The sequence below is a fragment of the Annulohypoxylon truncatum genome (genome assembly GCF_022578515.1).
Source record: "Annulohypoxylon truncatum strain CBS 140777 unplaced genomic scaffold F4807scaffold_23, whole genome shotgun sequence".
In the NCBI taxonomy this organism is placed as follows: domain Eukaryota; kingdom Fungi; phylum Ascomycota; class Sordariomycetes; order Xylariales; family Hypoxylaceae; genus Annulohypoxylon; species Annulohypoxylon truncatum.
Window position 1 is genome coordinate 524,876 of NW_025953809.1, and position 12,430 is coordinate 537,305.

General features: G+C 45.5%; 3 protein-coding genes across 3 annotated transcripts; 1 reads left to right on the forward strand and 2 right to left on the reverse strand.

Annotated features, from left to right (window-relative positions):
- Positions 1-443: 443 nt before the first annotated feature.
- F4807DRAFT_158633 (uncharacterized protein) lies at positions 444-2,184 on the forward strand. The gene is made up of 6 exons (XM_047993309.1): positions 444-890; positions 971-1,231; positions 1,288-1,529; positions 1,595-1,609; positions 1,669-1,907; positions 1,967-2,184. The coding sequence occupies exons 1-6, from the start codon at positions 875-877 to the stop codon at positions 2,028-2,030; spliced, it is 837 nt and encodes a 278-aa protein (XP_047852808.1). The 5' UTR covers positions 444-874; the 3' UTR covers positions 2,031-2,184.
- Positions 1,708-4,721, reverse strand: F4807DRAFT_158691 (uncharacterized protein). Its single transcript, XM_047993310.1, has 3 exons — positions 4,134-4,721; positions 2,474-4,055; positions 1,708-2,421 (listed from the first exon to the last, which is right to left on the reverse strand). The coding sequence occupies exons 1-3, from the start codon at positions 4,496-4,498 to the stop codon at positions 2,134-2,136; spliced, it is 2,235 nt and encodes a 744-aa protein (XP_047852809.1). The 5' UTR covers positions 4,499-4,721; the 3' UTR covers positions 1,708-2,133.
- A 4,008-nt stretch (positions 4,722-8,729) lies between these two features.
- F4807DRAFT_158795 (uncharacterized protein) lies at positions 8,730-11,265 on the reverse strand. The gene is made up of 7 exons (XM_047993312.1): positions 10,794-11,265; positions 10,724-10,743; positions 10,607-10,672; positions 10,428-10,466; positions 9,958-10,343; positions 9,779-9,874; positions 8,730-9,707 (listed from the first exon to the last, which is right to left on the reverse strand). The coding sequence occupies exons 1-7, from the start codon at positions 10,975-10,977 to the stop codon at positions 9,431-9,433; spliced, it is 1,068 nt and encodes a 355-aa protein (XP_047852810.1). The 5' UTR covers positions 10,978-11,265; the 3' UTR covers positions 8,730-9,430.
- Positions 11,266-12,430: the final 1,165 nt, after the last annotated feature.

Consider the following 12,430-nt stretch of genomic DNA (forward strand, 5'->3'; position numbering starts at 1 on the left):
CTTAATAGTGGATGGAGATATCAAGAGATTTGTGTATAGGGGTCGCGACGAAGGTGTTTTCCTTCTACGAGTTCGGAGTGGGCGGTTCCATCGTTTTTGTTCTTGAGCTCGAAAACATTGTTGGGGTGGGCTTTAGTGATCACGAACTCGCCGAGGGGGGCTCTGAATCCAGGTTTAACTATCCACACAGTTTCACCTGTCTCGAATGGAAACTAAATCATCAAGCTAGTAAGCAAAAAGAAAAGGAACATGAGGGCTGAACTTGCTTGAAAGAAATTCTCTGAGCTTTTACATACTTCTGCAGCCTTTGTGTATTTATTAACATATGCTCTTCGATCGTCTTCTGGGATTTCCACAGCCTGCTCCTGTTTGATACTAGGTTAAAACGGGTCGCCTGAAGTGGAAACGCGATATAAGTCGCCTTACTTCGGTGGGCTCCTTTTCTTCCTTCCGAAGCCCTTGTCCTAACCCCTCATCTATATCGTCGTCCTTATTGGGTTGATCTGTCATTATTGCTCGATGATATGATCAATGTAGCAGTGGGGATGTGGCTGTGATGGACGTCTGGGTAGGACCTTGAACAAGAATATGGGTGGTGCATTTGACGAAGCACAATACGAAAGATTTCAAAAGGAAAAGAGGGGTAGGGGGAGAAACTACATGTTAATATTACTTAGGTGACTACTGTGGGTGGGACTTGGAGCCTGAAATAAGGCAGTTCCATTAACTGCTAGCCGTGATGGTGGGTTACACGGGCTTCACTCGTGCTCAGCTGTGCCTAGACTCCTAGAATGACCAGCTGTACGCTTATTTAAATCATATCTCCCTGTTCCAAACCGTTTGATATGTATGTCAAATTGGCATATCACATATAATGGAAAAGGTCAAATGTAAGTAAGTACCTACCTACCTACCTAGGTAGGCGTTGTTCGATATGACACGGGTGTGCTCAGTGGCTGACCGGACATAGTAGAAGACTATCGCCAGGGCTACCCCCGATTGGCCGCTTTTCTGCTTTTGGCCAGGGAGTTCACCGTCCTACGGCGTTTCGATTACCTCCATATGCGAAGCCTTCTCGACCAACAGGATCGGCTAGCTGATCTTGAAGAGAAGCTCCACCATTGCGATGACGCTGAAACGACCCAGCTCCATCTCTCCAGCCGTCGCCAAGATTCCAATCAGAGACGAAGGGATTTACTAGATGAAATAAAACTAAATCTGTCCAGTTATGGTGTGTACTTCTGGTCTCGTAGGGAGTTGGACTTCATTTTGCTCATCTGATTTCAGACCAGGCGATCGCAGGGTTTCATACCATAAAAGCCCTACAATCAACGCCTGATCGGCATGTTCAGAGTGTCCTGAATTGGGTTTTTGGACATAAGCCATTGGTCAGGTCAGAAAGTAAATGCTATCTTGGTTCCTCTGGAAGAGGTGATTTTGTGACCATTGCGCCCGACGATCCTGAGAGAGCCATTCCGGAGGCACTTCTAGATATGGGTGTAAGAACTTTTCCAAGCATTAGCAAATATGTAAGCTACGATCGGAGTTACTTCCACTTACTTCGTTTAACTAGCTGCTAATTAGGTACATATAGGTTTGCTCTACTCAGGTATTCGGATTCGAAGAAAGCACCTTTCTTCGCAGACCACTAATTACGTACACGTATAGGAAAGGACAACCGACGATCATATATTCCTATTTCCTCCGTCACACCTCAGGACTGCTATCAGATGTCTTATAGCATTGATACTGCCAGTTTGGATGATATTTCATGTCATTATTCTTAATAACATGTCACATAATTCAAGCAAGGCGATCGTTTACTCCCTCTTTATTATTTCTACCTCATTTGTTGTCATGATTACCACAAATGCAACAAAATACAATCTGTTGATAGCCCTCCTGACGTAACTTCCCCTACGAGAACCAAACTCTTTTCATGTTTTTCTGATATATAGTCACGCAGGTATGCCGCTATTCCGACTTCAGTCTTTCTAGGAAGCAACAGTCAAGGGGCATCTTCCAAGTAGTTAAATAAGATGCATCCCTAGTCTACCAAGTACTTGCATATGGGAGGGTTCAATATGATCCAAGAAAGGTAGATATCTAGTGTTAGTTCATTGATTTACCCTGTCATTCCAGCCTCCTGGTTGAACAAGAAGCATTTAGAGGTGCCCATATCTTGCTGCGTATGATGTCATGGTATTCCCAACCCTGGTGTCTTCTCCAACCTGCCGATTCTAGACAGCTATAGGCGGCACTAGCATAGTACGCCCCGGTAGCATGTGATAATCGACCATTAGGGGCAGCTATCTCGAGTATAGACTCACGAACCGTCTCACGATCTTTCACGGCACCAACTCCTCCACGTAGCATACTGGGGAGTACTTTCCAGTATCCAATCTCTATCAATAGCACACCCTTTTCTAGCGTTAGTCACAGAAAGTTGAATGCACGTTGAAATATAGCTTACCAATGCATACAAGTCATGATGCCGTTCAAACCGTGATGGATTTCCCCATCTATCCGGATGTCTGTAGATGTTGGCTGCAGTATTGAAATCCTCTGTAGCCCATGTTTCGGCATCCTCCGGCCTAGAGCAATCGAATCCAATGAGATATGGACATTCAAGGTCCTGGGGTGATTCTCCAAGTTGCCCTAAAGGGTTCGAAGAGAATATAAGGACATTTTCGCTCTTTATGCCCTTGTGGAACCAACCTATTGAATGCAAACGCATCACTGCTTCACACAAGGCCAACGACAAGCGACATCGAACATCCAGAGGCATAAACTTTATCTTCTTGATCACGTCCGAAAGAAAACAGAAGTGCGGATTATCTCGATTATGAGACAAGTCATACACTAGTCCAAATTGAGGACCATGGATAGTGTCATGCGTAAACCCAATGCCAGGGAGTGTTCGGAACGCCGGATCCTTAGGGTGCGATAGAAGTGCGGATACCTTGGCCACCTGCTTAGAGGCTTTGGCATAGCTTTCTGGCTTTCGGGCATCATAGGAAAAGTACTCAACAAGAACCGGACGGCAGGCCTCGATTTGGCCTATTCTGATGCGTTCTCTGGATGGCTTTGAGTTCTCGAAATTCACACGTATCTGGCTAAGGCGTGTATCATTTTGGAGGAGAGTAAGGCGCATGGAAATCTGATCTCCAAGATCTTTCATGCAGGAAAATTCCTGTCTGCGCAAGATCTCACATGACTCTTCGTCTAGGCTAGTCAGGCAGCTCTTGATAAACTCCGAAACTTCATTAGCTTTCTGGCGGATATTGTGGAAAGCCTTGACTGCTTCGATATCCCCCATAACCTTCCGTGTTGGCATAAGTATTGCCTGGTTTAATTCTTCTAGAAGCTTGAAAACCCTCTGTTGGGCAGGACTAGGCAAGGATATATGAGTTGGAGATGGCCCATCAAAGTCAACAGGCTGTATCAGTTGAGTGGCCATATTTCTGGCTGCCCGGGCATCGGAAAGAACTCCCTTCACGATTTCAATATCATCGATGAATGTTGGTGAATTTTTCGTCACCCAATCGACCAAGCCTGTGGTCAAGTCCAGATTGGTATTATGCGTAAGTCGAAATCGAAGCTCAAAGAAAGCTCTTTCGGTGTCCAATTCTGCGGCATCAAGATGGGTTCTAAGGTTATCTATGTGCTCCCATCTAGTGAGGCGAATCGCGGTCACGACGTCCTTGGGATCATAGCTCGAAAGAGGGACATAAAATGGCTGCTTGACGAGCCCTGACTTGGCTGTAGCCATGGACTTTTCGAGCATGGGAAGGGTGATAGCACCGAAGTCTTTCAACATCCTTTTCATCTCTCTTATGAGAACATTTGTGAATGAAGGGCGTTCTTTTGTGCCCCCTATTGGGGTGAACTGGTCTTTATCGGTAGAGGCAAGTAGTTCCACACGGTGAGATGTTCTAGCTCGAGCGGCTTGTCCAGCATAGCAACAGTCGAGAAACATTACGACGTCGCAGTCAGCACCCAGGAATTGGGGTTGGATAGAAGACCAGTCCAGCATCGGGCCACCTTCTCCGAGACTAATTATGCCAACACGATATGATAGTTAGGATGCTGTGGTATATTTCCATTACGGGGATTTTTGGAAGTCCACTTACGCTGCCCATTGACAATCTGATAACTTTGAAGGAGAAGGTGCCCCATGTCCTGCATAGTATACTACTATGAGGTTATCTCCACCCCCATATTGAGAAAGGAACTGCGCAACGTAAAGGTTGAGGCGTCTCTGTGAGTCGTCAGAAGGGATTTTGTATGGTAGCACTAGATAATTCAAGCTTTCTTGAAATAGTAGTGCAACATCACGGACATTTTCGCCGAAAGTAGCGTCACCTTCTTCCCAAGAAAGAAGAAGAGCGTGGACAGATGAATAGCCCTGTTTTCGACGTATGCGGTATTTATCCAGTTCTCTAGTAACATGATCTATGATGATTTGAGGTGTGGTTCCTTCAGGATTGGCATTCATGGTTGTAGCCCTGTCGTCTCATATCTATATTAGGGACTTTCGAGGATTGTCATTTCTGGAGGAACTTGCGGGTTTGCTGATTCACAGGAGAAATTTTATCTTAAAAAGTGAACATGCAAGAAAATCATTTCCGTCATATAATAGGCCAAATCATTGATCTAGGTGTGTAGTACATTGCCACTCGAACGTAGCAGAGCATTGGCCAGCGGTGAAGAGTTGGCAGCTTCAGAGCGGTCGCAATTAAACGAGACTAAGTTATGCGGCATCCAATCCACGTGGTTGCAGTTGAGAGAAGCTGCACTTGATATCAACACATGGTTACCTAGGTAGGTACCTAGTTGTTATCACGGTGTTGGCTTCAGCTTATGGTGTGAGCAAGGTATGTCGGAGTGCATTGTGATCGAACATCAGCAGCGATGAAAAGCCATAAATGACAGAGTACCTACCTAAGCAATTGTTATGTTTTTATTATTGTATCTGGATGAACTAGATTGATTTCGTGAGGGGACGCAAAAGAATGCCCTGAGTTTACGAATACACTGGCCTCTATTATTAAGGAACGTCATCTTAACACAGAATTTCAAAGCCATATTTACTAAACGAATAAAAAAGGCAGACTTTCAATTCTCCCTTCTGTAGCTGCGCCACAGCAGCGTACGTCCGCCCCAACCATGTTCTAGGTGCCGGAAACCCCTAAAGGGTGATTTGGCGGGTTGGCGGATATTACCCCTCATTAATACCTATTATCAAGACGATCACCCATTTACCTAGGTACCTATCTACATCAATTTTATCCTTCGATAGCACAGCTCCATACAGTCTCACGACAATAATAGGTAATGAATGATGTCCAGTTGGACACTTTCCTTTCCCTATATATTTTTCATCCGAGAGAATGACATACACGAATGTAGAGGGATCTAACCCTGCCACTTAACCCTCTTGTCCCTGAAGATACTGACCATCCCCATGGGTAGCAATCCCGGCTCGACAATATTCATTCCCCCAAACCGGTCCATAACTTCGGGCCCGTACAGCTGCGCGACCCATCTCCAATATGGCTCCATGGCAGACCAGTTACCCTTGATGCCTCTCAGGTTTCCCTGCTGCGCGAGCGCGTTGATTCCATTTTGAACCCTAGGGTTGGCATTTTCAATACCTTCCTCCTCGGGTATCATCATTAATTCTTTGTACACTTCCCAAAGGTTGCCCTCGAACTTGTAGTTTATGTCCTCGCGATATCGCGTGAACTCACTAAAGCTCATGAATCTATCCCGGTCCGCCTTGTCCTCGGGCTCCCAGTTCGGATCAGGCCTATCATAGGAGCGACTGTGGGATGAATTCTCGAATTCGCGCTTGAGAGAATTGTACGCGTCCTTTTCATCATCGAAGAACTCGTCTAGCTTCTTCGCCGGGTCTTGAAGCACCGTGTCATGAACCTGCAGGATGGAAATAAAGGGGCTTTTCAGGTCAAGGCCGCCTAGCTCTATAGGGAAGAAGAGATAGGCGTCAGGAATGTCGGCGATTCCAAACCGCTCCCGCATGAGATTCTTCAGGTAATCGACGATGTTCGTTGCGCTTTGTTGGTTTCCGTTGTTCGAGGTCAAAGAAGACGAGGATGAGAATACTTCACGCTGGATTCGTTCGTGGGTCGCGAGCATCTGCGCAACATGATCTTGCCCAAAGCAATTTGCCGCCTTTCCGAAGTTGGAGGTGAAGAAGGTTGCGGCATATGTGTTCCATGCTTGGATGAATGATATGATGCTCTTCCGTTTATCTTGGAGCTGCTTGCGCAAGTCAATAATGTGCTTATCCACCATATTCTGGTCGATCTCGAATTTTCCGGTTTGTGGCGAGAGCCTGAGAAAGCCCCAGCGGATGTCGCCCACCGGAAGAGATCTATCGATTTCAAGCGAAACAGATGGGTCTCGTGCGAATCTGATAGTACCAGTCTTCTTATGATTGATGTAAGTACCGGTCGCATTGACGAAATCAGTAACCGACTTCCACGCAGTCACGGCAGCCGAATGGTCTCGCGACCAGAACCAAAGGTCATCCTGCATACGGAAGAGCATCGCTCCGCCCGTGGACTGGTTCACGGCAAAGTCGAGACAGAACAAGATCGACTCACCGAAGACGTCGCTGAGGGCATGTGATGCAGGTGTTCCTCGAGATCGATTGCGCGAAGGTGTCGAGGGATCGTCATCAAGAAACTTCAGGGGTGCCTTCAGGAACTTTTTGAAGAAGTTGAGCCATGTCTCCGAGACTCCAAAGAATGACATCACTTTCAAGATTGTTTCGTGCGGAAGTAGACTATTCCATCTTTCAAATGTGGAATGGAATGCAGTGATTTCGCCATATAGCTTGGTGTTGATAGCGATGTCGGTTAACAGAAGTCGTAGCAATCGTTGTTTGGACTGCATTGGTTGCTTGTTACCAGAGCTAGCGCCATCTTCATCATCTATGTCGTCGTCGTCCGTTTCTTCATCCGGTTGATCATAAGGGCGTGCAGGCTGGGGGAGTCTTCTGTGTCGCATTGCACCCTTGTTTGCCATTCGGCTCATTTGAATATTTTGCTGAGAAGCACTCATACCAAATAGTGAAGGCTGTTGTTGGACCATCGAGACTGCTTCGTATTCGGCTTCTTCTTCACCGTCGGCGGCCTGGCTTCGCTGTGTCTCACGATCCATCAGCTGGGCCATGAAGTAATGCTTGCGGTACATCCTGTTCCTTAGAAATTGGACCGTATATTTGCGACTTTCCTCTGACCCCAGATAATAGCCCCGACGCTTTGCATCAATGGTAGGGATCCGTTTCCAGCAAGTTTCCCATGCTCCAGGTGTTGTGCGAAACTCGTTCAATGCATTTTTGAGGAAAACCGACCACTTGATGCCAATATATTGGAGAAAAATCGCTTGAAGGAGGTCTTCGTGCATAAGGATGTTGTACACCCCTGTGATCTGTCGGCGTTGCTCTAGGGGCACACTGGACCCCCACGACCAGGAATCCAAAGCCGTGAGTCGCATGTTCAGAACATCAGCAACCTCGCCTAGGATGATAGGGTTATTCTTGAAATCCTTCAGCACTTCTCGCTTCTCGTCCGTGAGAAGGCCAGATGACAGCAAACCATCAGCAACCCACCCCAAGGTTGTCGTGTTGAATTGGTTCGGTAGGGACATTTGGCTCTCAAAGGCCGAAACCTCAGACTTCAATTGATTGAGAGCTTTCAACTTCTCGGGCGCATCTCTTCCATTCATACCGAATAGTCGGTCTAGGTACGACCCAAGTTTGCCTTCATCAACTTTGCCGGGCTCGAAAACTGTGCGCTCCCATTGCTGTCGGTAATCTTGTTTCATTGAACTTGCAATATCTTCGAAGCCTTCTGTCATTGCGACATCAATATTGTCGCCTTCCTTCAATGTTTCCGTGGATAACCATTCGGTAACAAGCTGTGCGTATAATGATGCATATTCGTACTTGAGTGATTGAGTGTTGAGGTGACGTAGCAAGGATTCTTCCCAGGTCTGCATCATTTTGGTAGATACGGACGGATCATACTTTGCCTGGGCTAAGAAGCAATCCAGATTCTTCAGCTCAATTTCTAATTCTGAGTTTCTTGATAGGGCAGCATTGTGAACCTTGGTGTATTTGCCAAGCTTCAGGGCGTAGCAAGCCTTGACGCCTTGGCTCAGGATGTAGAGACGCCGAGAGGGATCCTTTTCATTTTCCAACATGGATAGAATGTTAGATTTAGTTGTTTCAAAAGCCGATCGACGTTTGGAAAGCTCTTCCAATTTTGTGTTGGTGATATCCTGAAGTGTCTCCGAAAAGACGCTACCGTTGGACGAAGACATCTTGAATAAGCAGTATTACTTCTAGCGCAGAGATTTCAAAGAGGTAACACTGTCTGATCGGCAGTGTGTGAGAAAAAGGAGGAAAGAAATGAGAATGGCGTGAGGGGGTGGGAAGATGGGTTCTTATAGGCAAGCAGGAGGATGCCTAGCGGCTTAGTCACGTCCTATCAATGTTAGTAGCACATCATACCACCCATTTCGCTACCCACATATCAGGCAGGCACCTAGGTATCTATCTTATGGTGGTACCGAGACTTTTTCTGTTCATTTTTGACATTCGGTCTGCATTTCAGAAAGCCCTTAGATTAGCATGAGTTGCAGTTCGGGGTAAAATTCAAGAAAAGGGGGTTCTCGGTCACATTTCTCAAACACGAAAGTAATGTGAACCATCGTTCGATTAAACATCCATTCCTATTACCCTTTGATTCTGCCAGAAGCCTCCTCCGTGAGAGCTAATAGCCAGAGGTCTCGCCAGGGTTAGCGGGTATGTCAGGGGATAAGAGAGAAGAAGTGCTAAGCCTTAGGATATCTCCAGGCGTCAAGAAAGCTCAGCCTTGGGACCTCCCCGAACACCAAGTTCTAGGTACGGTTGAGCCGCGAAGCTCCTTGCCCAGACCGAGAACTTAAAGAGGCAAGGCGCTAGCCTGAGCGCCAGGCTCCAGCGAGGACCTGGCTAGCACGCAGCGTGAGAGGCAGTTGCATATAAGGGGCTCTGCCTCCCTATAGATAGAGAGATGATAGCGTTATTGGTTGTACCAAGAAAAAAAAAGCCCCATACGCAGCTATCACGCCACGCCCTTGCATTCACTCTACGCGTGGCCACCTAGGGCACCATACTGACGGGGTAGCCCAGAAACATCGGGAGTCAGCCTGTACGAAGCCGCCCTGTTGGCAGTTGGCCCTTGGCTCTAGACAAAGGAATGTTATGTACCTATGTATACCGCATCCCCTGGAAGGGAATAGTTAGAGCCCTTGAAGCAACAACGTCGTTCTTCCCTAGCCTCTTAGTTCCGCCTCGTGACAAATTCCATCTTCCATATTTCAGACACACTTTTAACAGGACTTCTTTGGGACATTCTTAGACATTTGACATGATTACCAAGTCGGTACTTGCGGACCCTTCGCTGTTGCTCAACTGATCTAACATGATGCCTTCGTTATTCCCCCTATTTTCCTCTAATTCACTCCAGCCAGTAACAGTTTGAACCCCAGATGAAGCATTTTGGGTTGGATTAGTGGTACGAGTACGCGACGAATCAGTTTGTATCTGTTTATCCCGCTTGCTGAGCAGCTGGTACAGCCGCGGTACGTAAGGGAAACAGGCAACGAGAAAAAGCGTAGTGAACTCCGCAACCCTACCTAGGTGTAAGTATCAACGTGGACTATTAGATATAGAAGAAGGATAAAATAAGGGAATATAGCGTACGTCCACTGGCCCACAGGCGCGAATGCCCATGTGCGATCTTCTGTTTGAAACAATTTGACAGTATAATACAGACGTACGGTGCTGGATGCGCATGCCCTATGAGTTATATCAGTGTCTCTGCGTCGAAAATAGTATCTACTCGGCACATAGGTAGAAAAGATTAAGGAGGTTATTCCTACAGTATACCGACTGTGAACACTGCCGCCGCCCGGAGTTTCCTTGCTGTCGATAATTGTAATCTCGACACAGCAGCAAGAGGAATGATTAGGATCAAATAGTCGATGACCATGTTGACAGCGCAACCGCCCACCGTCGTAGATTTCGTATTGATGCAATGACCCTCAATATCTGGCTCCCAGATTTTCTTCCGGGGAACGCAAGCAAATATGAATGATATCCCAAAGGAGAGGGTAAACAGAAAGGTCAACCAAATCAGAGTCCATATTGCCTTATAGGTAAAGGTATTGCGACGGTGATCAAAAAAGATTAACTCGATCTGGCGAAGCACAACATACTTCAGCGGAAATAATGTCACGCAGTACATGATAATGGTGATATTCTCGAACTATTGCTGGCCCTTAAGTGTTAAGCAGTAGTATTTTTTTGGCTTTTTATATAAGCTTGGGAATATTGCGAAGAAAATACTTACTTTAAGGCATTTAGACGCGTTGGCTATTGTTACGTCCCACTAGGATACCAAGAGGTAGTCAGCACCTAGGTGATTGAAACTCAGGGGAAGGGAAAGAAAAGGACATTGTCCAGGAAGTACCGACTTCCATTAATACACAACGATCTTCTTTTGTGAAATAATAGAAGAAAATTGCTTACTTGATGTCTTCCGTCAGCAATTTCGCCGACGTATATTAATAAACCAATATAAGCGATGAAGCTCGCCTACAATCATTAGTATGGGTATGAGGCTTCGTCGATTTAGAGCAAACATGCCAGTGCAAATAAGTAAACACCTAAGGGACTGTCAACCCTATTTCCACTCAGAGAACCTTGGAACGCTCACAATCATCAAGGTTGAATGTGTTCAGTCGAACACGAGTATAAGTCCTCGCTATGACGAAAATAATACAGATAGCCAAGCAAATTGACGATACAGCAATCCGCTCAGGCTGAAGGCTAGGGGGGTTAGTGAAGTTCGGCTCTACACCAGGAGGTGGACGGAGTGCGGGTGTTTTGCTTGGGTCCATTCCTGGTTTTTGACAGTATTAAGTATCTATCATTGAATAGATACTAGATATGAAACCAAATACTGGCATCTCCGTAAAGAAGAAAGATTGTTTAGAATAGTAGGGAAGGAATGCATCAAGGTGAAGTAGAAAGGCAATTCTTCGGTGTCCGATTGATGGGGTGTACAGTCTGCATATATATGTGCACCTGTTCCCTTTTCTGCTGTTGGAAGGTTAGCGAGAAATCTTGCAGCGCCCCCCATACAATGTGAGGCAAGCTGGGCTCGGCGTAGACATATATTAGACTAGTAGGTCATGATATGCAAGCCTTGGGTTACCGCGGAAAATGAAACCGTTGGAGCACATCCTCGAACCCCAACCAAAGTTCAGAGGATTTAAGAATTGGTGCGAGAGTGGACGATGGTTCACCCCCATCAGCCTCTGTGGTACCTAATTAATACATGCACCAACATTGTCACTCCTAGAAAGCATACGCAGGCTCCTTGCTACTTATGTATCAATCGCGATGGTATAATTACTAAGATCCTCATTTAGCTACCTCGATACCTATATATATTTAGTAGGTAGGAAATACGCGACTCGCAATGGGCACGACCAATTGATGAGCAAATTCATGTATGAAAATTGAAGTGAAGATAATTCATGACAGGTTGTCGGAATCTACATATTAAATATGTATCACGTAGTAATACCATAACATATTATTAAATTCGTAGATATATTTTACGCTGAGTAGGTAGGTAGTCGCCAAATGTGATATGTACCTGGGTACTTATTTCATAGGTAAATACATAGAGATACATGTAGGTTAGGAACTTCATTACCGTGCAGCCTCATTATGTATGTAGAATGCAGAGGGTGATATTAAGCGATATTGTGCTCGATAGTGTAAGGAATGCTCTACCTAGCCAAGTACCTTCTTGACAAAAGTTCAATCGAGAGCGTTAGAGGATAGGCGATGGTCGTACCAAATAAAGTACTGTTACAATTTTTTTGCATATTCATTCCGTAGAGTGCGGGGGCGAAGAAAAGCCTCACAATCAATCAATATTTAGCAGTATTGAGTGGAGTAACAATAGTACCTAGATAATGATAGAGACGTATTTTGATTATAGACGGGCAAACTTGACATTTTCTTCGCGTTTATTTTCTCAATTGGAATGGATATATCTCTTAGGTATATTATATGGGTTTATTAATGAATTAATCGAATGGTTTATCTTAAGTGTTCAGATGTTAGGGGTAATTCAGGGGTAGCTACCCCTATCTACTCAGTGCTGGGTCAAACGAACAACAGTATTGATGTTAATGAAACCGCACGTGGATATCTATATATAAGTTGAATATTAACGCTTTATTGGAAGAAGTTTTGAAGGCCCATGGGCCAAGTGAAATGGTGTAGGCATTAATATCTACAAAATGGTCCTACGATTTGGTAAGACCCTGGAAGTGT